The sequence below is a fragment of the Anomaloglossus baeobatrachus genome, chromosome 9, assembly GCF_048569485.1.
Source record: "Anomaloglossus baeobatrachus isolate aAnoBae1 chromosome 9, aAnoBae1.hap1, whole genome shotgun sequence".
Classification (NCBI taxonomy): domain Eukaryota; kingdom Metazoa; phylum Chordata; class Amphibia; order Anura; family Aromobatidae; genus Anomaloglossus; species Anomaloglossus baeobatrachus.
Window position 1 is genome coordinate 94,425,724 of NC_134361.1, and position 25,947 is coordinate 94,451,670.

The 25,947-nt window shown below is 47.6% G+C and overlaps 1 protein-coding gene across 2 annotated transcripts in view; it reads left to right on the forward strand.

Moving 5' to 3' along the window:
• The window catches only part of CUL4B (cullin 4B), a 181,458-nt gene extending 155,798 nt beyond the window's left edge, over positions 1-25,660 (forward strand). For both annotated transcript variants that reach the window (XM_075323898.1, XM_075323897.1), the window contains 5 exons: positions 1,553-1,666; positions 17,562-17,667; positions 19,028-19,200; positions 19,957-20,109; positions 20,665-25,660. In XM_075323898.1, the coding sequence (XP_075180013.1) occupies positions 1,553-1,666; positions 17,562-17,667; positions 19,028-19,200; positions 19,957-20,109; positions 20,665-20,760 (642 nt within the window). In that variant the 3' untranslated portion in view covers positions 20,761-25,660. The remainder of the gene's footprint in view (positions 1-1,552; positions 1,667-17,561; positions 17,668-19,027; positions 19,201-19,956; positions 20,110-20,664) is intronic.
• The last annotated feature ends 287 nt before the right edge of the window (positions 25,661-25,947 follow it).

Below are 25,947 nucleotides of genomic sequence, written 5' to 3' on the forward strand. Positions count from 1 at the left end.
TTTGTTTTGTTTCTATGGTAACAGATGTTACATCACATGAAAGCCTTATGTGTCTAATATATGTTTTCAAAATTTTGTGTTTGTTGCTTACGGCAACAGTGTTCTACGCACGTGGGAAACAACATTCTGGAGGCTAATGAGATATTCACAGCAACTGAGAGCAGAGGAGTGATACAATTCTTATTTTTGTAAGGAAAGACCGTGAAGGATATTCATGTGATATGTCGCAGACATTGGGGGATCAATACCCTTCATATTCCACAGTTAAGATCTGGCTTGCCAAATTTAAAACAGGCCACTTCAGCACCAATGATGAGGAACGTCCTGGACGACAGAGTGTGTTCCAGAGATAATCGATGCTGTGCACAGCCTCATACTGGAGAATCGACGAATTTCAGCTAAAGTAATAGCAGACATCATGGGGATTTCCTGTGAACGTGTCTGTGTCATTATCCATGAACATTTGGACATGAGGAAACGATCTGCAAAGTTGGTCCTCAAATGCTTGACAACAGATCAGAGAAGCATGCGAGTGAAAACTTCCCAGTCCATTTGTCAGCGTTTCCAGACTGACAAGAACTTCCTGGATCGACTGGTCACTATGGATGAGATCTAGATTTATTTGTATGACCCTGAAAACAAGGAGCAGTCAAAAAAGTGGACAGTGGATTCTCCTCATCCAAAAAAGTTCAGGGTGCAAAAATAAGCCACTAGGGTGATGGCGTCTATGTTCTGGGATAAGGAGGGTGTGCTGCTAGTGGACTACCATCAAAAGGGTTCCACTATCAATGCAAGGTATTACATTAAACTTGTGCACCAATTGAAGGCAGCTCTGAAGGCCAAAAGGCACGGCAAGCTGTCCAAAGGAATCCTTGTTCCTGCAAGACAATGCCTCTGCTCAAACTGCACAAGCGACCACGGCAATACTGGCAGAGCTGGGCTTCCACCAGGTTGACCACCCTCCTTATTCACCAGATCTAGCTCCCTCTGACTATCATCTGTTTCCAAACCTGAAGAAACTCCTCAAGGGTACCAAATTTCACACCATTTCTGATGCCATGGCTGCTTTAGATGCCAGGTTTGAGGCACAACCCATATCGTTCTTTTTGCTTGGCTTACAGAACTTGGAATATCGAAAGAAAGTGTGTTGACATCAATGGAGACCATGTGGAATAAATGTAAAGTTTTATCATTCTATCTAATTTCTTTTTGGGCAAAGCCAAAGACTTATCAGCAGTCCTTTGTATTTGTTGACAGAAAAATTTAACTGCTTTTAGTTGGACCAAATGGAGGAAAAAGGAAATTACAAAAACAAAACATGCCTGTGTCCCTTTTTAAAGGGTTATTTCAATCTCCAAGATCCTATCCTAATGTAGGTCTCCCCTTTGCTGCCACTGCTGGTTTTCAGTGATTTTTCAGTGTAAGGTTTTTGTGACTGGTGATGTTGGAGAAGACTCTGCTCCTTCTATATGGAGACCTGCTGACTCTTGTGTTCGGTCTGGAGACTCATGTGACATGTAAACTGCTGTTTTGGTTTTTTTTTTTACTTTAGATGGTGAAATTACAGGAAATATTCAAGACCTTTTACCTTGGGAAGCACAGCGGTAGGAAGTTACAGTGGCAGTCCACATTAGGACAGTGCGTCTTAAAGGCAGAGTTCAATGAGGTAAGCGTCCACGCTGTGTGGAGTGGACGGCTTCTTATATTCCTCTGGGTTCATTTTTGTTATACTTTTATTTTCCAAACTGCATCAGATAAATCATAAATCTTTTGTAGCCTAATATTTGGGGAGTGAAGGTGCAGAAATTATGGGTCCCAAGGAGGAGAATGGGTAATGGTGGAAGAAATGAGGGTGTTATTTTACCGTATTGACAAATTAGCTTAACATTAATCTCTCTTACGGCAGCTTTGTCCCCGGTCATTTTTGCTTGGTGGAAGCGTTGATCCCTGTGTTATATAATAATCTGATACCCACTGCTTTCAAGTGGAGCAATCCCTGGCCCGACATTGCTTTTTGTATTTAACCCCTTCCCGACTTGGGCCATAATGCGCTTTGTGTTAAGAGCGGAGCCCACACACAGCATCTGTGTAGAGCTTGCTCTGATGGCTAAGATTTAACCATTTAAATGTTGCTGTTAAATGTGCACCAGTTTCCATTGCTCCCACAAGGTCTTGCATTGCCTTTTCCCTAAGGCCCTGTGCCCACGGGAGCTTGCTTCTGCGGATTTTGCCGCGGAAAAATCTGGATTTTCCAGATAAATCCGCAGGTTTCAGCAAGTACAGACACTCCCCATGTTATCCTATGGGACATGGGGAGTGCTGTGTCCACGTTGCGGAATGTGCGGTTGCGGAATATGCTGCAGATATCCCGCAGCCGCACATAACTGCATGTCAATTATTCCTGCGGCATTACCTGTGGAAATTCCCTGCCTTGGTCCCATACGTACCTGCCTTGATAGCAGACACCCGGTCATTTTCCCTCGGTTCACAGGAGCAGGAAGAAGGAGGTGGGTGGGGCCTGCACGAGCTCCGGTCATGTGACAGCCGGAGCTAGTTCAGGCCCGCCCACCTTCTCCTTCAAGGTGTAAACACGGCCAGAGGCGGAGAGAAGTGCTGCATGATGGAGGTATGAACGCCCTGATCACTCAGCACTTGTTCTGCATTGAGGATGCAGTGCTGAAGCCATGGTACTGTATCCTCAATGCAGAATGACCGCAGCATATCCGCAGGACATTCTGCAGCATAATTGCAGCATGGAAACAGACAGTTGTGCTGCGGTTTTCTGGGAGATCCGGCGGAATGTCCTGCGGATATAACCGCAGGACACTTTCCCCCGTAGGCACATAGCCTTAAAGTGACGACTTATGGATCTAGCAAAATAAATACATTGTGATACGTTCCTCATAATAGAATATTAAAACATGTTTAGAGTATGTCTTCTGCAGCTAAATACAGTGGAACATTTTTTTTTTTTTTTAATTTTTATTAGACCATCTAAAAAATTAGGTCCAGTCCTCTAGAACACAACTGCTACTCAGGCAAACTTTTCTCAAATACTAGTCCCCAAAGGCTCACTTGATATGGTTTGCCAGTCATGTGACCCTTGCAGTGAATTCGCGGTTGTCAATGCTCCGCCCATCCGTCCCCTGTAGAGACTTGAGGGCGCCAGCAGCTTTTGGCTAGAGAAGCACTGTCTGTATTATTAACGGGAACCTGTTTCCAGATTTGGCCGCTATAAGCTATGGCCACCACCAGTGAGCTCTTATATACAGCATTCTAGAATACCGTATATGAGTCCAGGACACTGTGTATAACATAAAAAAGCCCCTGCGGGGTGATCGGGTCCAATAGGAGTCACTGGTCTCGGTTCAGTGCTTTCTCATTTACTTCCATCACCGTCCTCCTTCCCTGCTCGTTGTACGAGTATCCTTCATTGCAGTCCTGCGCACACACTTCTCTCTGCCCTACAGAGGGTAAAGCAAAGTGCTGTAATGCGTGGGCAAAGGTCAAAGACTGCCCGCGCATGTACACTAAAGCACTTTGATCTGCCCTCAGCAGGGCAGACAGACGTGCGCAGGAACACAATGGAGGCCTCTGTGTGGATGACGTAGGATGCGTTATCCAGACGGAGCTGGGAAGGAGGACTGCGATGGAAGGAAGAAAGGCGGATCCGGACTGAGACCAGCAATGCTCATCAGACCCAAGCGTCCCACAGGTGAGTGTATAATATAAAAAATACCTTTTATTATAGAGTAATCTGGGCTCTTATATACAGTTTTCTAGAATGCTGTATATAAGGCCTGACTGGTGGTGACCGCAGCTTACAGGGGACAAATCTGGTGACCGGCTCCCTTTTTAACCCCTTTACGACCATGGACGGATATATCTGTCATGGAGTGTGTCCCATTAAGCCCCGCCCCCTCCTGCGAGCAAGCGGCGACGGTCGGCACACATCAGCTGTTTGCAACAGCTGACGTGTGCCTGCTAGCCGCGGGTGGAATCGCTTCCACCCGCGGCCATTAACCCTTTTAAATCTTGCTGCCAATGTCTGGCAGCAAGATCTAAATGCGCGCGGCCATGTTTTTTTTACTTACCGCTGCCCCACCGGAAGTCACGTGCGTGATCACGTGACTATTGGTGGTTGCCATCGTAGCACAGGGTCATGTGATGACGCCTGCAGCTATGAAGTTTTACTTTCGTTTTCCCTCGGCCGCGAGCAGAAAGAAACAGAAAGTGACTTAATATGCTGTTTACAGCTGTATAGCTGTGATCAGCAGATAGATAAGAGCGATCAGATTGCTGATCGCTATAGCCCCCTAGGGGGACTAGTAAAATAAAAAAAAAAAAAAGTTTTAAAAACTAAAATAAAAAAAAAACCTTAAGTTCAAATCACCCCCCCCTTTCCCCTCATTGAAAATTAAAGGGTTAAAAACTAAATAAATATACACCTATTTGGTATTGCCGCGTTCAGAAATGCCCGATCTATCAAAATATAAAATCAATTAATCTGATTGGAATTTTCTTTATCGTTCCTTTGGGAGACCCAGACTATGGTGTTTAGCTTCTGCCTCCGGAGGACACACAAAGTACTACACTTAAAAGTGTAGCTCCTCCCTCTGAGCTTATACACCCCCTGGTAGCCAGTCCTAGCCAGTTTATTGCTTTGTGTCAGGAGGCATACATCCACACATGCATTCTCATCTGATTTGTTTGACTTTTGGAAAGAGTTTGAAGAAAAGCGGGTCCATGTCTGGGCTCCCAGCATGTCCCTTCTCACCCCACTGTGTCTGCGGTGTTGTTAAGGTTGAATTACAAGGCTGCAGCCTTACATGCCGCGCTCCTTCACCATCCCTTCTGGGCTCTGGCTTGAAGTGGGAGCCAGCACGGTCTCCATGCCTGGCAGGAGTCCGGTCTCCATCCACAGCCCCTTGAGGATTCTGTTGGACCGGAGCACTCATCCCCAGGGACATGGCCCTGCGTCTCAGCAGCTAAGTAACTGAGACGTTTATGTTGGGGGTCCCGGTTCTTTTTTGTAAGGGGAGAGTATGCTGTATGTGATTGTTTTAACTTTTCCGGCGGGTTCTCTAGCTTTTGCCTGAGAACCGCGCCGATGGTGCCTGCTTGTCGGCCTCGCCGCTTAAATTTAGGCCCCGGCTTCGCCGGAGGCCTAGTTTCATTTTCCTGCCCTCGCATGTCACTTATGCAGAGGGACAGGTTCGGCTCCTCCCGGCGGCCGTTCTACACAGGGGAGGGACACTCCCCACTGCTGGGGCGTCCCTCCTTCCCTGCAGGTCTCTATAGCCCTCCAGTTCCCGCTCTTTTATCCGCGCTCAGCGGTCTGGTAAGCCACAGCCGGTCTCCGGTTGTGGACCTCTGTATATTCTCCCTGGGGTTCATTCTCTGCAAAGCCCCCACTCCAGCAGCATGTCTCACACAAGGAGCAAGGCTCCAAAGCTTTATTCTGCATGCACTGCATGTAAGCTCCTGCTGCCTGAGCCGAGCATTTATCCACACTGTGATGGTTGCTCTAACTTGGCGGTGCCACAGCCTGGAGTCTCACCCCCAGTGGTCTCTCAGGCTGCTGCACCTGTGACTGAACCCCCGGCGTGGGTAGAGTCCTTTTCTAGGTCCATATCCCAGTCATTTGCTGAGTCCATGAGACTTTTGTCCAGGACTTTGATGAATATGCATCAGCCTCCCTCACAGGGTGCCTCTAATACTCTTGACAGAGGACTCCTATCCTCTGACCTCCGTCCATCGGAGCTCACGGAGGATTCATCATCTGATCCCAGACCCCGTCCTTCTAAGAGAAGGCGCAGGGTTTCCTCCCCCTCCCCATCCCACGGCTCTGTCTCAAGAGCTGACTCTCAAGATGAGGAGGATGCCCTCACTGGGGGCTCGGAGGCTATGTATCCCATCGATTTCTCTGAGGGTGACTCAGATCTTAGTGATTTGATTGCTTCTATTAATTCTGTGCTGGATCTCAATCCGCCAGTTTCAGAGGAGCAACTCTCTTTGGCAGAAAAACATCAGTTTACCTCGCCTAAGAGAGTGAAGAGTGTGTTCTTTAACCACTCCAGTTTTCAGACCGCTGTGACCAAACCCAGGGCCTGCCCTGACAAACGCTTTCCAAAGCGTGGTTCTGATGACCGGTTTCCATTTCCACCTGAGGTGGTCAAGGAGTGGTCTCACTCCCCAAAGGTAGACCCTCCGGTGTCTAGGCTCTCAGCCCGGACCGTTGTGTCGGTGGCTGACGGCACCTCACTTAAGGATTCCACTGACCGTCAGATTGACCTTCTGGCCAAATCTGTGTATGAAGCTGCGGGGGCCGCGTTTTCCCCGACTTTTGCAGCAGTGTGGCCTCTCAAAGCCATCTCTGCTTCTCTAGAGGAGATGCATTCCCTCACCAAGGAATCTATGCCTGAGATGGTTACCTTAACTGCTCAGGCTTCAGCTTTTTCATCTTATGCCATGTCTGCCATGCTAGAGGCTGCTCACCACACTGCGGTGGCTTCAGCTAATTCTCTTGTTATCCGCAGGATTTTGTGGCTTCGAGAGTGGAAGGCAGATGCTTCTTCCAAGAAGTTTCTTGCTGGGCTCCCTTTTGCTGGTTCACGGCTGTTTGGTGAACAGCTGGATGAAATCATTAAAGAAGCTTCTGGCGGGAAGAGTACTTCCATGCCACAAACCAAGACCAGGAAACCCGCCCAGGGTAGGAATCAATCGAGGTTTCGTTCCTTTCGTTCCTCCAACTGGTCATCCTCTAAGCCTTCCGCCTCGTCCGCTAACTCAGCCAAGGATCAGAAATCCAACTGGCGCCCAAAAGCGCGTCCGCAGAAGACCGCAGGAGGTTCTGCCACTAAGGCAGCTTCCTCATGACTCTCGGCCCGCTCCAGCCACGTCCTTAGTCGTTGGCAGGCTCTCCCACTTTGGCGACGCTTGGTTAAAGCAAGTCTCCGATCAGTGGGTGAGAGACATCATATCTCACGGCTACAGGATAGAATTCTCTTCCAGCCCTCCAAACAGATTTTTTTCTCTCAACTCCCCCCTGCTCCAAGGCCGCCGCCTTCTCGCAGGCCGTGGCGTCCTTGCAGGCAAATGGAGTGATTGTCCCAGTTCCCGCTCAGGAACGGTTCAGAGGTTTTTACTCAAATCTCTTCCTAGTTCCAAAAAAGGACGGTACCTTCCGGCCCATCCTGGATCTCAAGCTTCTCAACAAGCATGTCCGGGTGCGGCATTTTCGCATGGAGTTTCTGCGATCAGTCATTGCCTCTATGACCCAAGGGGAGTTCCTGGCGTCCATCGACATCAGAGATGCCTATCTACATGTGCCAATCGCAGTGTCACATCAGCGTTGGTTATGTTTTGCGATAGGAGAGGATTATTTCCAATTCGTGGCTCTCCCCTTCGGGTTAGCCACGGCCCCTCGGGTATTCACCAAGGTCATGGCGGCAGTGATTGCGGTCCTGCACCTCCAGGGGTTAGCAGTGCTTCCTTATCTGGACGACCTTCTGGTCAAGGGTACATCCAGCGCAGACTGTCAGCGGAGTGTTTCGCTCACTCTCGCCACCCTAGCCCAATTCGGGTGGATTGTCAATCTTCCCAAATCCACTCTGACTCCGACCCAGAGTCTCACGTACCTAGGGATGCAGTTCGAGACTTTGCCGGCACTTGTCAAGTTGCCCTTAGACAAACAGCTGTCACTCCGGTTGGCGGTGCGCTCTCTCCTGAGGCCCCGCCGTTATTCCCTCAGGCGCCTGATGTAGGTGCTGGGTCAAATGGTGGCCTCCATGAAGGCGGTTCCCTTTGCCCAGTTCCATCTGCGTCCTCTGCAGCTGGACATTCTCCGCTGTTGGGACAAGCGGCCTTCCTCCTTACAGAGGTTAGTGGCTCTGTCGCCACGGACCAGGAGCTCTCTTCAGTGGTGGCTTCGACCCCTCTCCCTGTCCCAAGGGCGCTCCTTCCTGACTCCGTCCTGGGTGATTCTCACCACGGATGCCAGCCTATCCGGCTGGGGAGCGGTACATCACCACCACAGAGCACAGGGCACTTGGACTCCGTCCGAGTCAGCCCTTTCAATCAATGTGCTGGAAACAAGAGCTGTGCTTCTAGCTCTCCTAGCCTTTCACCACCTGTTGGCGGGCAGGCACATTCGAGTCCAGTCAGACAACGCGACAGCGGTTGCCTACATCAATCACCAAGGCGGGACACGCAGCCGCCTGGCAATGTTGGAGGTCCAATGCATTCTTCAATGGGCGGAGGATTCCAAGTCCACCATATCCGCAGTCCACATCCCTGGCGTAGAAAACTGGGAGGCAGATTATCTCAGCCGTCAATCCGTGGACGGTGGCGAGTGGTCCCTGCACCCGGCAGTGTTTCAGTCAATCTGCCGCAAGTGGGTCACTCCGGACGTGGACCTAATGGCATCCCGTCACAACAACAAGGTTCCGGTTTACGTGGCTCGCTCCCACGATCCTCAGGCCTTTGCAGCGGACGCTCTGGTTCAAGACTGGTCCCAGTTTCGTCTGTCCTACGTGTTTCTCCCTCTAGCTCTCTTGCCCAGAATCCTGCGCAAGATCAGAATGGCGGGCCGTCCTCATTGCACCGGACTGGCCCAGGCGAGCTTGGTATCCGGACCTGCTCCAACTGTCCGTGGAGATGCCGTGGCATCTTCCGGACCGTCCAGACCTGCTCTCGCAAGGTCCGTTTTTCCGCCCGAATTCTGCGGCACTCAAATTGACGGCGTGGCTCTTGAGTCCTGGATTTTGACGGCTTCTGGTATTCCTCCTGAAGTCATCTCCACTATGACTCTGGCCCGTAAGTCTTCCTCCGTCAAGATCTATCACAGGACTTGGAAAATTTTCCTGTCCTGGTGTCGCTCTTCCGGCCATTCTCCTTGGCCATTCTCGTTGCCGACCCTTCTGTCCTTTCTACAGTCCGGTCTGCAGCTAGGACTGTCCCTCAACTCTCTCAAGGGACAAGTCTCAGCTCTATCAGTGCTGTTCCAGCGGCGTCTCGCCCGGCTGGCTCAGGTCCGCACCTTCATGCAAGGTGCGTCTCACATCATTCCGCCTTATCGGCGGCCCTTGGATCCCTGGGACCTTAACTTTGTCCTCACGGTATTGCAGAAACCCCCTTTCGAGCCCCTTAGGGAGGTTTCTTTGTATCGTCTTTCTCAAAAGGTGGCCTTTCTAGTTGCCATAACTTCTCTCAGGAAAGTCTCTGATTTGGCTGCGCTCTCCTCGGAGTCACCTTTTTTGGTTTTTCACCAAGACGAGGTAGTTCTCCGTCCGACCCCGGACTTTCTTCCTAAGGTGGTCTCTCCCTTCCACCTTAACCAGGATATTTCCTTGCCTTCCTTCTGTCCGGCCCCTGTTCATCGCTTTGAGAAAGCGCTGCATACTCTAGATCTGGTGCGTGCTCTCCGGATCTATGTGTCTCGCACCGCTGCGCTTAGGCGGTGCACTTCTTTTTGTGCTAACCACAGGGCGGCGCAAGGGTCTCTCTGCTTCTAAGCCGACCTTGGCCCGTTGGATTAGATTGACCATTTCGGACGCCTACCAGAGTACTCAGGTGCCTCCCCCGCCGGGGATCAAAGCACATTCGACCAGAGCTGTCGGTGCCTCTTGGGCTTTTAGGCACCAGGCTACGGCTCAGCGAGTCTGTCAGGCTGCCACTTGGACTAGCCTGCATACCTTTTCGAAGCACTACCAAGTGCATGCTCATGCTTCGGCAGATGCGACCTTGGGCAGACGCATCCTTCAGGCGGCTGACGCCCACTTGTGAAGTTAGGCTCCGCCTACTTAGTTTTTTTCTGTTTATTCCCACCCAGGGACAGCTTTGGAACGTCCCATGGTCTGGGTCTCCCAAAGGAACGATAAAGAAAAAGAGAATTTTGTTATAAATTCTTTTTCTTATAGTTCCGTATTGGGAGACCGAGATCCCTCCCTGTTGCCTGTTGGCAATTTTCTTGTTCCGTGTGTTATCACCGGCTGTTGTCCTGGACAGAGTCTCCGGTTGTTCCGGTTCTTACTCTGTTCTACTTGTGGGTGGCTATTCTCCTTCAGCTTTTGCACTAAACTGGCTAGGACTGGCCACCAGGGGGTGTATAAGCTCAGAGGGAGGAGCTACACTTTTAAGTGTAGTACTTTGTGTGTCCTCCGGAGGCAGAAGCTAAACACCCATGGTCTGGGTCTCCCAATACGGAACTATAAGAAAAAGAATTTACGGTAAGTAACAAAATTCTTTTTTTTTTCTCTGACGCCTCATTGGGGGACGTAGGACCATGGGTGTTATGCTGCCTATCCATAGGAGGACACTAAGTAGATGCAAAAGCATAGCTCCTCCTCTGCAGTATACACCCCCTGGCCGGGCCAGGCAAGCTCAGTTTTAGCTTAGTGTCTGTAGGAGGCACTTCCTTTCAAGGTTTGTTATTTTTTGAGGGCGACTGTTTCCTTTTGGGATTGATCTCCCACTACCATCAACGGGCGGGAACGTGAAGTGTTGCCTACACGTACCCCCTCCCGCGACGCTGGATCCTGGGCTGGACGACGGGTTCCACAGTCACCGATTTTCCAAAGCCCAGGGTAGAGGCCTGTGCCCTATAGCCCAATTCCTCAGCCTCTCTCTGCAGGCTCTGAGATGAAGATGGCACTGATTTCTCAGCCCCTCTCTGCAGGCTCTGAGTTGAATATGACAACGACACAGCAAGCTGGCTCTGCTATTTTCACTGCCTGGAAAGCAGTGTTTTAAGGTGAGATCCCCCCCTGACTGGTTTCCCAGACAAGCAGGAGTGATAAACAAGCTGTGTGCTGACTGTAGAGAGAGGGAGGAAAGCTCCCTTCCCGCCGTTTTTTACTACCCACAGCAGGGGGGGGGCACACTGACTCATCTTCCCGCTCTTTTAGTGCTAAGTCCCCCCCCCCCCCTCCGCGGCCGCGATAAGCTCCGCCCCCCCTCCCCCCAGGGAAGCATGCAAGATCTTCTTAAGCTGGTGTCACACACAGCGACAACGACGTCGCTGCTACGTCACCATTTTCTGTGACATTGCAGCGACGTCCCGTCGCTGTGTGTGACATCCAGCAACGACCTGGCCCCTGCTGTGAGGTCGCCGGTCGTTGCTGAATGTCCAGCTTCATTTTTTGGTCGTCACTCTCCCGCTGTGACACACACATCGCTGTGTGTGACAGCGAGAGAGCGACGAAATGAAGCGAGCAGGAGCCGGCACTGGCAGCTGCGGTAAGCTGTAACCAGCGTAAACATCGGGTAACCAAGGGAAGACCTTTACCTGGTTACCCGATGTTTACGCTGGTTACCAGCCTCCGCCGCCCTTGCTGCCAGTGCCGGCTCCTGCACTGTGACATGTGGCTGCAGTATGCATCGGGTAATTAACCCGATGTATACTGTAGCAAGGAGAGCAAGGAGCCAGCGCTAAGCAGTGCGCGCGGCTCCCTGCTCTCTGAACTGTGACATGTAGCTGCAGCACACATCGGGTTAATTAACCCGATGTGTGCTGCAGGAGAGCAAGGAGCTAGCGCTAAGCGCGGCTCCCTGCTCTCTGAACATGTAGCACAGCGACTTTATGATCGCTGCTTCTGCTGTTTGACAGCTAAGCAGCGATCATAACAGCGACTTACAAGGTCGCTGTTACGTCACCGAAAATGGTGACGTAACAGCGACGTCGTTGTCGTTGTCGCTGTCGTTTAGTGTGAACCCAGCATTAGAGCTTAAGCCTTCCTGAGGACAGGGTCATCGGCTGATTCTGGTGAGGTGCTTGCTATCAATTGTAGCTCTGCTGAGCATTGCTCCCCCTCCTGGCATACTCCTATTAGGAACATGCAGAATTCAAAAGGCACTAAGAGGGCTAAAGCTCACATAGTCTATTATTCAGCCTGCACTGCCTGCCACGTTGTGCTACCACGTAAACACACCTCTTCTCTCTGTGAGTTCTGTGCCCCTATAGCCCCCCAAGACCCCCCTGCCACCACTGCTGCAACCGGCAGCCCAGAGCCTAGGGCCCCCAGCCCACCGGAATGGGCACAGTTTCTGTCCCAATCCATGGAAAAACTGTCACAGAACCTGGTTCTGGCTATGCAATGTCGTCCTCCACACCCTTCTGGGTCCCTGGACGGAACGCAGCGTGAGGATACCCCTATGGAGGATCCTTCTGAGGTAATCCGGGCACATGCTTCACCGGTTGCAGGGATCAGGAAAAGGGCACACGGCCGGGTGTCTCCAGCGGGCTCTCCCTCGGGAGCACACAGGGCAGGCTCTCCCACACGCTCCACGGCTGCTGGAGGAGGGAGAATGCTGTTTGTACCAGGAGGATTCCTTGGTTTCATCACCCCCAGATGATCAAACTGCAATAGACTCCCTTATAGCAGCAATCAACCAAACTCTGCATGTGGAGGATCCCCCATCCACTACCACTGACCATGCGGTCTCCTTTAAGAGGGCAAGGAAACCCCAAAAGGTTTTCGCTGATCACCCAGAGTTTCAGGATATCCTCACAAAGCAAAGAGAGAAGCCTGACAGGCGCTTCGGTAACCGAAAACTCATGGAGTCCCAGTACCCTTTTGCCTCACCTGCCCCTGCCCCTGCCCCCCCCCCCCCCCCCCACCTAGTCTCCTGCCTTACCACAAAGACACTCCTGTCTTTACCCGATGGTTCTTCCATTAAGGTCCCGACAGACAGACAGGTGGAGCACCTTGCCCGCTCTGCTTTTGAGGCTGCGGGTTCCTCCCTCTCGCCCTCCTTTGCCTCTGTGTGGGTCGCAAAGGCGATCTCTGTCTGGGCAGAAGCCCTTAACACTTCGCTTCAGTGATCCCAGTTCACTCACAACTTCAGAGGTAACAGCTCAAATTGCCGCAGTGGCGGAGCACCTCATCCAGGCCTCCATGGACGCTGCTACCTGCGCAGCGTTTGCCGCCTCAAATACCATAGCCATCCGTAGAGCTCTCTGGCTCCGACAATGGCGTGCGGACTCTGCCTCCAAGAAGTCTCTCACGGGCCTTCCTTTTTTTCCAGACCGATTGTTTGGCGAACGTCTGGACAAGCTCTTTTTTTCTGACGCCACGGGAGGAAAGAGTACCTCCCTCCCCCAGCTGAAGTCCAGGACGTCCTTCACCAGACGTCCACAGTCCTCGTTCCGCTCCTTTCGGAACTCATTTGGTTGGTCGACATCCCATGCTGTCCCCGCCACCAGCCGCGGACTACGCAGAGACCGACCTTCTCAGCTCTCCCCGAAACCCATTTCGTCATGGCAGCCTAGACTGAAACAGTCCAGGACTAGGGAGACTCGGCCACTACGTTTTCCCCCCTCATGACTCCTTCGGCGCCCCGGAAGACACACTCATTGTAGGAGGTCGACTGCGGCTCTTTCAACACATCTGGGCTGCCGCCTCAGACGACAAATGGGTGCGAGACCTTGTGTCTTCCGGTTACCACATAGAATTTCGGACCCGACCCCCGAGTCGGTTCTTTCTCTCAAACCCCCCAAAGACTCGAAAACGACGCAAAGCTTTTTTTTCTCAACAATCCACTCGCTCCAAACAGCAGGAGTGATAATACCTGTCCCAGTCGACGAGAAGTTCGGGGGTTTTTATTCCAACCTCTTTGTGGTCCCCAAAAAGGATGGGTCAGTTCGACCCATCCTGGACCTCAAACACCTAAACAAACATGTGCACGTACGGAGATTCAGAATGGAATCCCTAAGGTCCATTATTGCATCCATGGTCGAAGGGGAATTCCTCGCCTCCATAGACATCATCAAGGACGCGTACCTGCACATACCCATCGCCCCAGATCACCAAAAGTTCCTACGCTTCGCAATTCAGGACTCCCACTTTCAATTCGTTCAATTCGTAGATCCTCCTTCCGCGACTGCTCAACCAGCGTACAAATCACAGTGGACACCCTTTCCCGCTTAGGGTGGCTAGTGAATCTGGACAAATCATCCCTGATCCCATCACGATCCATCACCTTCCTGGGCATGTCCCTGGACACCCGTCGGGCTTGATCCTTCTCCCTCAGGACAAGGCGTTCGCTCTTCAATGAGCGGTATGCTGCCTTCTACGTCCTCCATCTCGCTCCATTCGATTCAGCATGAAAGTGCTCGGCAGGATGGTGGCTGCTATGGAAGCAGTACCCTTTGCTCAACTGCACCTCCGCCCACTGCAGCTAGCCCTTCTAGCGGCCTGGGACAAGAGCCCCTTCTCCCTGGACAGACATCTTCACCTGACGCCTTCAGTCAGGTACGCACTCCGCTGGTGGCTTCGGTCCTCATCCCTATCGAAGGGGAGATCTTTTCTCCCAGTGAACTGGCTGGTCCTGACCACGGACGCCAGCCTACTAGGCTGGGGAGTAGTGTACCTGCACCACACTGCTCAAGGATGTTGGACGCCCCAGTAGTCCTTCCTCCCCATCAACATCCTGGAACTCTGCGCGATCTTCCTCGCGCTCAGAGCGTTCAGCCCTCTGCTAGCGGGTCGTCAGATTCGAGTCCAATCGGACAATGCGACAGCTGTAGCCTATATCAATCGGCAGGGGGGCACCCGCAGCAAAGCGGCTTATCTCGAGGCCCACAAGATCCTCAGCTGGGCCGAATCGACGGGATCAGTGATATCAGCGGTACACATACCGGAGGTAGCGAACTGGGCAGCAGACTTTCTGAGTCGCCAAGGCCTGGCTGCCGGAGAATGGTCCCTCCACCCAGATGTGTTTCTACACATCTGCACTCGCTGGGGCACACCAGACGTGGACCTAATGGCCTCAAGGTTGAATGCAAAGGTACCCGCGTTCATAGCCAGGTCACGCGACCCACAGTCCATCGGCGCGGATGCTCTAGTCTGCTCTTGGCACCACTTCCACCTGCCTTGCATATTTCCACCTCTACCCCTGCTGCCGCGGATAATTAGGAAGATCAAGGCAGAGGGAGTCCCGGTGATACTAATAGCACCGGACTGGCCCAGGCGCGCCTGGTACTCCGAATTAGTACAAATGCTCACAGACGCACCGTGGCACCTTCGAGACATCCCAGACTTGCTGACCCAATGGCCCATTTCCCATCAGAACTCCAGAGCCCTGAAGCTGACGGCATGGCCATTGAGACCTGGATATTAACAAGAGCGGGATTCTCCCCCGCAGTTATTGCCACTATGATCAGCGCCCGAAAGCCTGCTTCATCCCGCATTTACCACCGTACGTGGAAAATCTTCCTTTCATGGTGCAGGGAAACTAACGTCCAGCCTATGCCTCTGGCCATCCCCAGAATTCTCGATTTTCTACAGTCTGGTTTGCAAGCGGGGTTGGCTCTCAATTCCCTTAAAAGGGCAGGTCTCAGCGCTCTCAATCTTCTACCAATGCCGCCTGGCTCAAAAACCGCAAGTCAAGACCTTCCTCCAGGGCGTTTCCCATCTAGTTCCCCCGTGCAAACGGCCGCTGGAACCATGGGACCTCAACCTCGTTCTGGATGGTCTCCAGAGGTCTCCCTTTGAACCTCTCAAGGAATCCTCCCTTGCTCTTCTGTCCTGGAAGGTAACATTCTTAGTGGCAGTTACGTCCATCAGACAGGTTTTGGAGCTGGCAGCACTCTCTTGCCGCGAGCCTTTTCTGATCTTTCACCAGGACAAGGTGGTTCTGCGCCCCCTTCCGGATTTCCTTCCAAAGGTTCTTACCCCGTTTCATTTGAACGAAGACATTGTTCTGCCTTCCTTTTGTCCACACGCAGTTCATAGGGTGGAAAGGTCTCTGCATTCGTTAGACCTCGTCAGAGCTCTCAGATATTACATATCCAGGACAGCCCCCTTTAGGAAAACGGACTCTTTTGTTCGTCATTCCTGAGGGGCCTAAGAAGGGACAGGCAGCTTCAAAGGCGACGCTGGCTCGCTGGATTCGCTCTGCGATCCAGGAAGTCTACCACTTGCAACTCAAGCCCATTCCTAGTGGGCGGCGGGCTCATTCCACGCGAGCAGTTGGCGCTTCGTGGGCCATTCGGCATCAGGCTTCAGTGGAACAGGTGTGTAAGGCTGCGACCTGGTCTAGCCTACACACGTTTTCAAAGCATTACAGAGTCCATACCCAGGTTTCAGCTGAGGCAAATCTGGGTAGGAAAATTCTGAAAACGGCAGTAGAGCACCTCTCTCAGTAGGCGCTCCAGGCTGTCCGGGACTGGTTCCTAGTCCTTGGGTTGTGTTGTCTTCTTTTGTTTCCCACCCATGGACTGCTTTAGGACGTCCCATGGTCCTGTGTCCCCCAATGAGGCGTCAGAAAAAAAACGGATTTTTGTGTACTCACCGTAAAATCGTTTTCTCTTAGCCATCATTGGGGGACACCGCACCCACCCTGTTGCCCTGTTGGGCCTTGGTTCTCTCAGTACCTTTATTTGGTTATGACTTTTTTTTTTTTTTTTTTTTTTATCATGTTCCTCTGTTGAGGTAAGTTTTTACTGTTTTTTTTTTCTCCTACTGCTTGTGTACTAAAACTGAGCTTGCCTGGCCCAGCCAGGGGGTGTATACTGCAAAGGAGGAGCTATGCTTTTGCATCTACTTAGTGTCCTCCTATGGATAGGCAGCATAACACCCATGGTCCTGTGTCCCCCAATGATGGCTAAGAGAAAACTATTTTACGGTGAGTACACAAAAATCCGTTTTTTGCCACTACGCCGTTTACCAAACGCCAAAATTACGTTTTTTGGTTGCTGCAAGTTTTACGCAAAATGCAATAACAGGCGATCAAAACGTAGCATCTGCGCAAAAATGGTACTATTAGAAACGACAGCTCGAGACGCAAAAAAAAAATAACGCTACGTGTTTCGGAAAATAGCGCAAAATGTGCGCCAATTTTTATTGGACAAACTTGTGAAATTTTTTTAACCTTTTAGATACAAGTAAACCTATACATGTTTGGTGTCTACAAACTCACACCGACCTCAGGCATCATACACACACATCAGTTTTACCATATAGTGAACACCGTGAATAAAACATCCCAAAAACTATTTTGCCATCACACTTTTTTTGCAATTTTTCCGCATTTGGAATTTTTTTGCTGTTTTCCAGTACACCATATGGTAAAACTCATGATTTCATTTAAAAGTACAACTGGTCCCACAAAAAACAAGCCCTCATATGGCAATATTGACGGAAAAATAAAAAAGTTACGGCTCTCGGAAGAAGGGGAGCAAAAAACAAAAACGGAAAGTGCCCCGGGGCTGAAGGGGTTAAAGAAGAGTTACCGATCAGTCACTGCTGTTTTAATAATGCCTACAATACTCCAATATTCAAGAGTGTGGTGGAGTTTGGAGTACTGTACAGCATGGCGGTATCCTACTACCTGGAGGTTTGGAGCCCTCTCCTGCTAGAGTTGGGTCCTGTCTGGGAGGTGTTTATGGTAGTTGGCCATGACTTATTGAACCATCTGTGGGATAGGTTCTGTATATGAGATCGGTGGGATCTAACTCCCTCCACCCCCGATAATCAGATGTAAGCTGTGTAGCAGACTGACATTTTGTGATTCGGTGTACTTAGAAGAAAATTTACTCTTTCTCTCTCCATTTCTTTTAGGGTAGAAAAGAATTACAGGTTTCGCTCTTCCAAACACTTGTTCTTCTCATGTTTAATGAGGGTGAGGAATTCAGCTTCGAAGACATTAGGCAAGCTACTGGTATAGGTGAGCGGTCAATGGATGACATTTTTGATTAAAAACCTATGTCTCATTAAATCATAAAAGAAATAAGATTTATTTTTTTCTCCATAAATCAGATAGTATATATGAAAATAAGAAACTTAATAATCTTATTGGAGAAATCTGCTTCTTTGTACTCATGGACTGATGTTTCATTCTCCGTTTGAGGGTAAAATGTATTTGGTGTATACAGCCTTTCCTATTTCTGAGATGTTTGATGCTGATGAAGTTGTATGGAAAGCATATGTTATTGCAGGAGACCTTACAGCAGGATGTCTGTCTGCCTCCAGTCCTCCCTCCCTATAGATGTTTAAAAGCCCCACCTGTCATGTCCTATCTCAGTAATGGGAAGGTCTGTAATCACTGTGCACAAGTTAAACCTGTGACCTGACAGTGAAAGATCAGTCCAGGAGGAAAAAGAAGCAGATTTCTGATAAGATATGTTATATTGTATGTTTTCATAAGTCAGTAGTATGTGTGAAAAGAAGAAACTGACTGTTACTCTTAAAGGGAATCTGTCACCAGGTTTTTACCACCTGATCTGAAAGCAGCATAACGTAGGGGCAGAGATCCTGATTCCAGTGATGTCATTTACTGGGCTACTTAGTGTAGCTTTTGATTAAAGTCACTGATTAATCAGCAGTAGATTATCATTACTGGACTACTTGGCCTGCTGCTGGTATTTCAGCATATTCATGAGCTCTGTATAAGGCTGGATTCACACGATTCTTTGGCATCGGATGTGATTTGCTAATGACCCTCGGCTCCCGCTGTACTGCCACCGTGAGCCAAGTGTCGTGCGACTGTGGCCCGATCCTGCAGCTGCGGAGGAGGGGGCGGGAGCTGCGCAGGAGAGAGAGGGATTAATCTGTCCGTCTCCTCCATTGTCAGCTGATGCGATTATCATACTACACTCGGATATCATCCGAGTGCAGTCTGATGTTTCTCTTGCACCCATGGACTTGTATGGGTGCGGGTGACACGGCTCCCACAGACAGTCGCAGCATGCTGCAACTTTTTACTCATCCAGAATCTGGATGAGAAAAGCGCTCACCATCTGCTCTCCCTCATTGAATAACATTGGTCCGAGTGCAATGCGAGATTTTCTTGCATTGCACTCGACCAATTCATATGCTTGTGTGAGCGTGCCCTAACTGCTCGATCTGCAGCAGAGAAAACATTGATTTTTATCAAAATAACAGCAAACAGGTCAGTAAGTGACACATTGCTTGAATCAGTGTCTGTATCTCTACGTTATGTTGCTCTCAGATGTGGGAGCAAAAACCTGCGGACAGATTCCCTTTTAAACGTATAGATATGTTTTAACCATTTCTTTTCTGTCCAGAGGATAGTGAATTAAGGAGAACACTGCAGTCATTGGCCTGTGGCCGAGCCAGAGTTCTCACCAAGAATCCCAAGAGTAAAGACGTAGATGACGGAGACAAGTTTATGTTCAATGATGACTTCAAGCATCAGCTGTTCAGGATAAGGATCAACCAGATTCAGATGAAAGAAACGGTACTCTACTTTATAACATCTCACGTGTAGAGCCAAAACTGTTACCACCTCTATTGCAGAACTTCCCCCAAATGCTGACATTGCTGTTCCTATTACTGTAGCTTCCTCTAAAGGCAGCTACAAGCTTACAGTAGGAGAACAGGGCAATACTCTCATTGGGAATAAGACAGATATAGATAGATATCCTCTTTCTTTCTTTCTCTCTTTCGCTCTCTTTTTTTTCCCTCTCTCTCTCGTTTCTCGTTCTTTTTCTCTTTCTCTTTTTCTCTTTCTTTTCTTTCTTTTTCTTTCTTTCTTTTTTTTCTTTTTTCTTTCCTACAATTTAACAGGCCAGATATTGACTAACAAAGGCAACTACCTTCCTGTTATACCCGATACAGAGTGGACATTGTTGGCTCCTGCTGGTGATTCAGCAGATCCCTTTTTAATAGCTTCTATTTGACATTTAATGGACAGGACTATAAAAGAGATCTTATTTGAAATCTCTCTACCAACTAGATGTTGGTTATATTGCAGAAAACAAACATTCATGGACATTAATATGAATGAAAAATTCTGCCAAGAAGCTTGCAGATTAATATTGGGTCTGCCCCTTTTGTATGGCCAATTTGACAATTTTTGTTCATCCTTTTTTGCCCTTCAAAACATAAAATACCTTTTTGTAGTTTTTATACGAGTTTTGTTTTCCTGTATCTTGTCTATCTGGCTAAGGCAAATAATTTTTTTTTTTTATTTATTTTTTTATTTTTTTAAAAGGTGGAAGAACAAGCCAGCACTACAGAGAGGGTCTTTCAGGACCGGCAGTACCAAATTGACGCAGCCATTGTTCGAATTATGAAGATGAGGAAAACGCTTAGCCACAATCTTTTGGTGTCAGAGGTGTACAACCAGCTTAAATTCCCAGTAAAGGTAAGTTTTCATGTCTCATGTTGTGTCTGGGTTTTTTTAGGAATAGTTACAAAATTAACTATTTGTTTATTGGTTCTGGTAGTCATTGACCTAGTTTACAAGTGATGTCCTATCTGGAGGTGACGGCACACTGCTAGGATTTGGCATCCTTTCCTGATTTGAAAGTCCCTCAGGACCCTTCATAAAAGCTTCAGTATGTTACACTCCGCAGTAACCTGACCCTATAGCCCCTTTTACCTTAATGGATCATGGTTAAAATTAATTGCATCTGCATAGTAATGTCACTGTGTGGGTAAATGCTGGAAATACTCCATCTTGGTCTTTGTGATTGATTGTCCAAGATGTGGTCACTTGTCACCATTCTCCAGTTGCCTGTGCCATTGTGAAGGGGTTATTGGGCTTAGTGTTGCAGCTCCTTCTTTATCAGAATTGATGGGGTCCCAAAAGTCAAAGTCATGTTTGCATGTCCTAGAAATTATTGGTAAAAAAAAATTGCTTCTCTATGCAAATCTTACAGGCTACTAATCATTACCCAACTTTGTTTTTTCTTTTTAGCCTGCGGATCTGAAGAAAAGAATAGAATCCTTAATAGACAGGGACTACATGGAAAGAGACAAAGAGAACCCAAACCAGTACAATTATGTTGCATAATAACGATGTGACAGCCTTTGTCTTGATGGGCACCTAGCAAAAAATAAAAAATAGCTTGATCCCATTAAAATAACTTGTTACACCATTGATAACTGAATCCTGCATAAAGAAGAAAATGTGAGCAGAATTTTGTTTTTTGGCAACTGGAGAACCCTACTTTCAAAGGTTACATTTATTAAGAATGCTGTTGAACTCTTTTGCATGTTGTTTAGAACGCGGTGTCCTGGGTTTGTTTCCCGGGATGTAATCTGGACGCTCTGAAGATTACATGGCCATACGACATCATCATTATTTCAGCTAAACGGGAAACCAATATGGTATCATCTGATGGTTGAATCTGCATGCAGACCAAGCCGGCAAAAGAAGCGCGTGCAGAAAGGCTAGCCCGAGCCTCAATGACTCACGTCATTTATTAAAGCCTTACCTTGGATATCTGAAGCTTTTACTACTTCCAAAACCAGAGCCTAAACCTGTTCCTATAATGTCATCACGTGAGCTTGTATTGTAAACTCCTACGTGTGTGTACCAAGCTGAAGTGTATAGGAAGAGTCGTCCTCTGTTCTGTCTCCATTCAGCTGAACACTTTGTGATCTGGTTGATTGTACGCTGTAAGCTTTTTCTTCTTTTTTTTTTTCCGAGTGATGAGTACAGCTTTGGCCCACAAAGTTTGGCTGGAACGTTCCCAAATCACACACTAATGGGTCCTCCCTGTTCAGGATTTCAGAGACCTACAGTGTGGCTAGTAATCCGGCACAGCTTTTATATAGTGGCTTCCTACAATATAGGCCGATTTGCCATTTCTTTGACTTTTTACTGGTTCGGTATTGCGCGAGAGGATTGTATGCAATGTAAATTCACTGAAGGGTTTTGTGAATTTTGTGCCTTTTTATCAGAGACTCCAATTGAATTTACTGCTACAAGTGTGTGTCTAGGGAAATGTAATAGGCATATATAATTATTATTATTTTTTTTTTTTTTTTTTAATACTGACTAGATTTTCCATTTTTCAAAGCCGTATAGAAGATACCTTTCCTTGTTTTTTTTTTTTTTGGTTTTTTTTTGTGCTTTTTGAAGCACCTTTTTATTTTTTAACCCCTTTTTCATCTTCAGATCAGATCCAGCCATTTTATTTACAGTTTACATTCTTTTCTCGAATTGCCTCAAACTATTAACGTGTTCTTCGTGGCCAGATCTGATTTTTTCTGGAGGTGTCCTCGGGGATCAGACTTGGTATGAGCTGACATGTAGAAGAGCATCGGCTGTAAGGCCTATGTCTGACAATTGTGATACTAAGCCCAAAGTCTACATTATACAGTATCTGTTGGCTATGCTGTTGAATGTAATAAGTTCCCCATTGGCAATATCCCGCGTGGGAAAGACTGACAAGTGGTGCTCCGTACTAAACGCTGGCAAATCCTTCCACTTTTATAGTCACTACATTGGCGCCTATGTCCAAGGTATCTCCAGAAACCTTTACATGTGTGAATGATATTAACAGACATTTATGGGGGTTTTTTTTTTTTTTTTTTCCTTCGAATTTCTTGCCTATTTGAAAGGGTTTGTTCACCTTCACAACCATTTTTGTAATTTGTTCTCAGATACAACTTTACAAATATGCTTCATTAATGATCTAGTGTTTTGTGTCTGCAATTCCTGTACAGATTTATCTTCTGGTAACAGACTATAGACAAACCCTGTCCGATCCTGGAGTCATCGCCATCCATTCATTTTCTATGGTTTGCTTGGGCTGCTCACACATCAGCGGTATTCTGCCGCAATTCCAGTTCCGGCACAAATGCATTTCCTATGGACCCGTGGCAAGTTCTGGTCACATGCAGTTGTGTATGATGCATGCAACCGCATGTGACCAGAACTTGCCGCAAGTCCATAGGAAATGCATTGAAGTGAAACGTTTTTGTACCGGATCCGACATTGCGGCAGAATACCGCCGATGTGAAGCCCGCCTTGTCTAAAATACATCCGCAAAGCATTAGGGAAGGGATGGAAGGTAATGTGACCGCGATTGCATTGGGTTTGTCTTCGGTCTGTTGCATTGGATACACATAGGAGATGTAGACACCAGATGATTTGCAATTAAGATTATTTGTAGTATTGCCTTCAGTTTTATTTTAGATGCATTGGACAAAAAATGATGCAGCGTTCATCACCAAATTTTTAAAGTCCCACAAAATTGGAAAACTAAACTGTATCTGTCTAAGGGTATGTGCACATAACATCTGTTTCAGGTGCCATCTGCCTGAAAAGATGCCGCAAAAGTGCCCCATAAATGAACAGACTTCACAGCAATGTCAAAACAAGATTGCTGTGGACATATTCCATCTTATGTCACTTATTTGAACAGTTTCAGAGTTTGGAAATTCTGAAGTGGTTAAGGGAAGTGACATCCTCGTGCTTTGGGCGTCTTCTACTGCGAAGACTCATCTCTTTACGTGACAGTATAGGGTACAGCTGGCAGCGTCACCGCAAGAACGGGGCAAAGCCGGTGGCATTTTTAGGACTCTGCTTTGCCGGCATCTAGATGATGCTGTGTGCACATACTCAACGCACGTTGCCTCAGGGTTTTTGAGGTATAAAGAACTCGCCAAATACTCAGCGAGTGCACGTGGCCTAAGGTAAACCTCATCGGCTTTCTCGGCTTGTGGTCACCTCCACTTCACTACTGCTTGTACGATGTTTGGGACGATTCTGCTGCAGTTATGTTTGCCCACATTTTTCTTTGTTTTTAATTAAAAATGCCACTTTATAATGTATTTTGGTTTATACTGGAATATAGTGTGTGTTCAAAGGGGATTCCTATGTCGGCCTTTATGGCATATGCACAGGAGATGCTCAAAATGTCTGATAGATGTGAGCCCCTCCTTGGTCTTAAGATCTGGGTAGTAATGGAGAAGGCCATAAATGTGGGACTTTCCACTGACAAAATTGGGCTCTTATGGCATCTTCTGTGGAAATTGCATAATGTCCTAGCTAGGAATTCCAGCAATTGCCAGATTTGCAATAATCGCTCTGTTTTTCACTAACCTAATGGTATGTTTTTACTTTCCATGGAGTTTGCTTCTTTCTAATTACTAATAACTGTCTGAATTTCTTTTCTTCTTAAAGGGTTATTTCCAAAATGGCTTTTTTTTTTTTTAACTACATAACACCGTATCTGCATGACTATTGTTGATACACAATACAAGCCCAACATAAAGTTTATTTCTTGTACCATTTTGTGTTGTTTTTCATCAGCACCTGCTCCTCTGCACATCCAGTTTCAGAGGGCTGATGTGTGAACCTATTCTTATACACTGCATTGCACAGCAGCACCCTGCTTCTCAGTGCTGCACGCCCCTCCCTCGGCTCTCCAATTTCTTCCTCAACATGGGAAATTTTAATTTCTACAGATAAGGTGCCCATTGATGGTTTTCAATGTACTGATTGTGACCCACCATTTGGCCAATATTCATTAAAAACCCATTTCAGTGATGGTTTATGGGAATCTTCTGAGCATGATCTTGATCGCCCCTGCACGCATAGCAGTGCTCAGCATAAAATATCTGAGCTGTGATACAACACAGCTGTCAGGTCAATGTGGATAGGGGTTAGTAGACGGGGGTTTTGGATGTATCAAAGGGATTTTCAGCATTGCATAGCTGAGCTGTGCTACAAAGCAACATGCAGATGTTTTATTACACAGGGTCATTAGGTGCCTCTGAGGATGCTCGGCAGTATTTAGAATTACTGGTAGATGGATAGAGGCAACAGAGAGGGTAAACAGAGCCTTAGGGGTCATCAAGTTGGGGGTAATGGCTGCAAATTTGTGCTGATTTAAATAAGTGTTCTATTGGCACATATGATTGATTTCTTATGTACAAAAAAATGACACCCCATTATAATTTGGGGAATAACCCTTTAAAAATACAAAGTTCTGTTATATTTTAGATGTCTGAAATAAACTATATTTTATGTAGTTTATGCAAAGGTGCCAAAAGCGTGCGGTTATCAATGTCACAACTGAACATGTTTTAGTTTTACAATACAGATTGTTTGTACTGTCCCCCTAAGACATTGTGAATATTGGATTTTAAGTTCTTTTAGGTGTATCCTTTATATAAAACACACGACATTCTCATTAAAGCGTTAGAGGCAATCACAGCTTAAAGCATAACATAGCTACGAAAAGGACAGATGTGCCGGACATGGGCGGCGAGTGACCCGGTGTCCGTATAGCAGTCACATTATGGACTCTTCTCTAGGACTTGTAGAGGAGGCCTCGCCTGCTGAAGAGTACAGCAGCATTCAGAAATGTAATATACCTTTCATTTCACACTTTTCCGTATGAGGAGTGAACATGCCTCTTTTTTTATTATACTTTAGGGAGCATATTCACTCATTTGTAGATTTCGGAAATTGTGTCTGTTCACTGTATTAAACTCAATGTGATTTAAAAGGCATGTGACCTCCTCACATCCTTTTAAGACCGCAGTCGAAACCTTTTTAATGTTTCATAATACAAGTATGACAAGGGTACAAGGTCTTTCTAAGTTGATAAATAATGTACATATGTGTCCCTTCAAAGAAGAGTGCGTCTGTATCTAGGTATTTTGTGTCATTTAATAAATATTAAGCAGTTTTGTGTTGCTAAAATTCTGTTTTCTCAGTGTTTTAAGTTTTGTTCATCTTCTGCACACACAAACACACACTACACTCCTTTTAAAGGGGCTCTTCAAGAATGTGATAATGGCCCCCTATCACATATTTCAAACTGCAACGTCTCCTAGTCACATGTCAGGATGGGTTGCAGTTAGTGTTGAGCGAGTATCTAACTATTTGTAGTCGCTATACTCATCACGAGTACTTTCTAATAATCGCGTATTCGTTCCGAATAGCATGTGCAATGCAAGTCAATGGGGAAAAACATGCAAAGTAACGAGTAACCCGAATGCCGTACTATTTGTGCGAGTAGCGAACAGTGCGGAATTCAGATTACTCGTTACATTGCGAGTATTCCCCATTGACTTGCATTGCACACGCTATTCGGAATGAATACGCGAGTATTAGACAGTACTAGTTGCAGTCTGAAGAAACCGCTTGAGACATGTCTAACTGCCAAGTGCTACATCTTAAACACACATGCCTCAGTCAGCGAGGAGCAAGGCTGTGACATTAGGAGAAATAAATTTC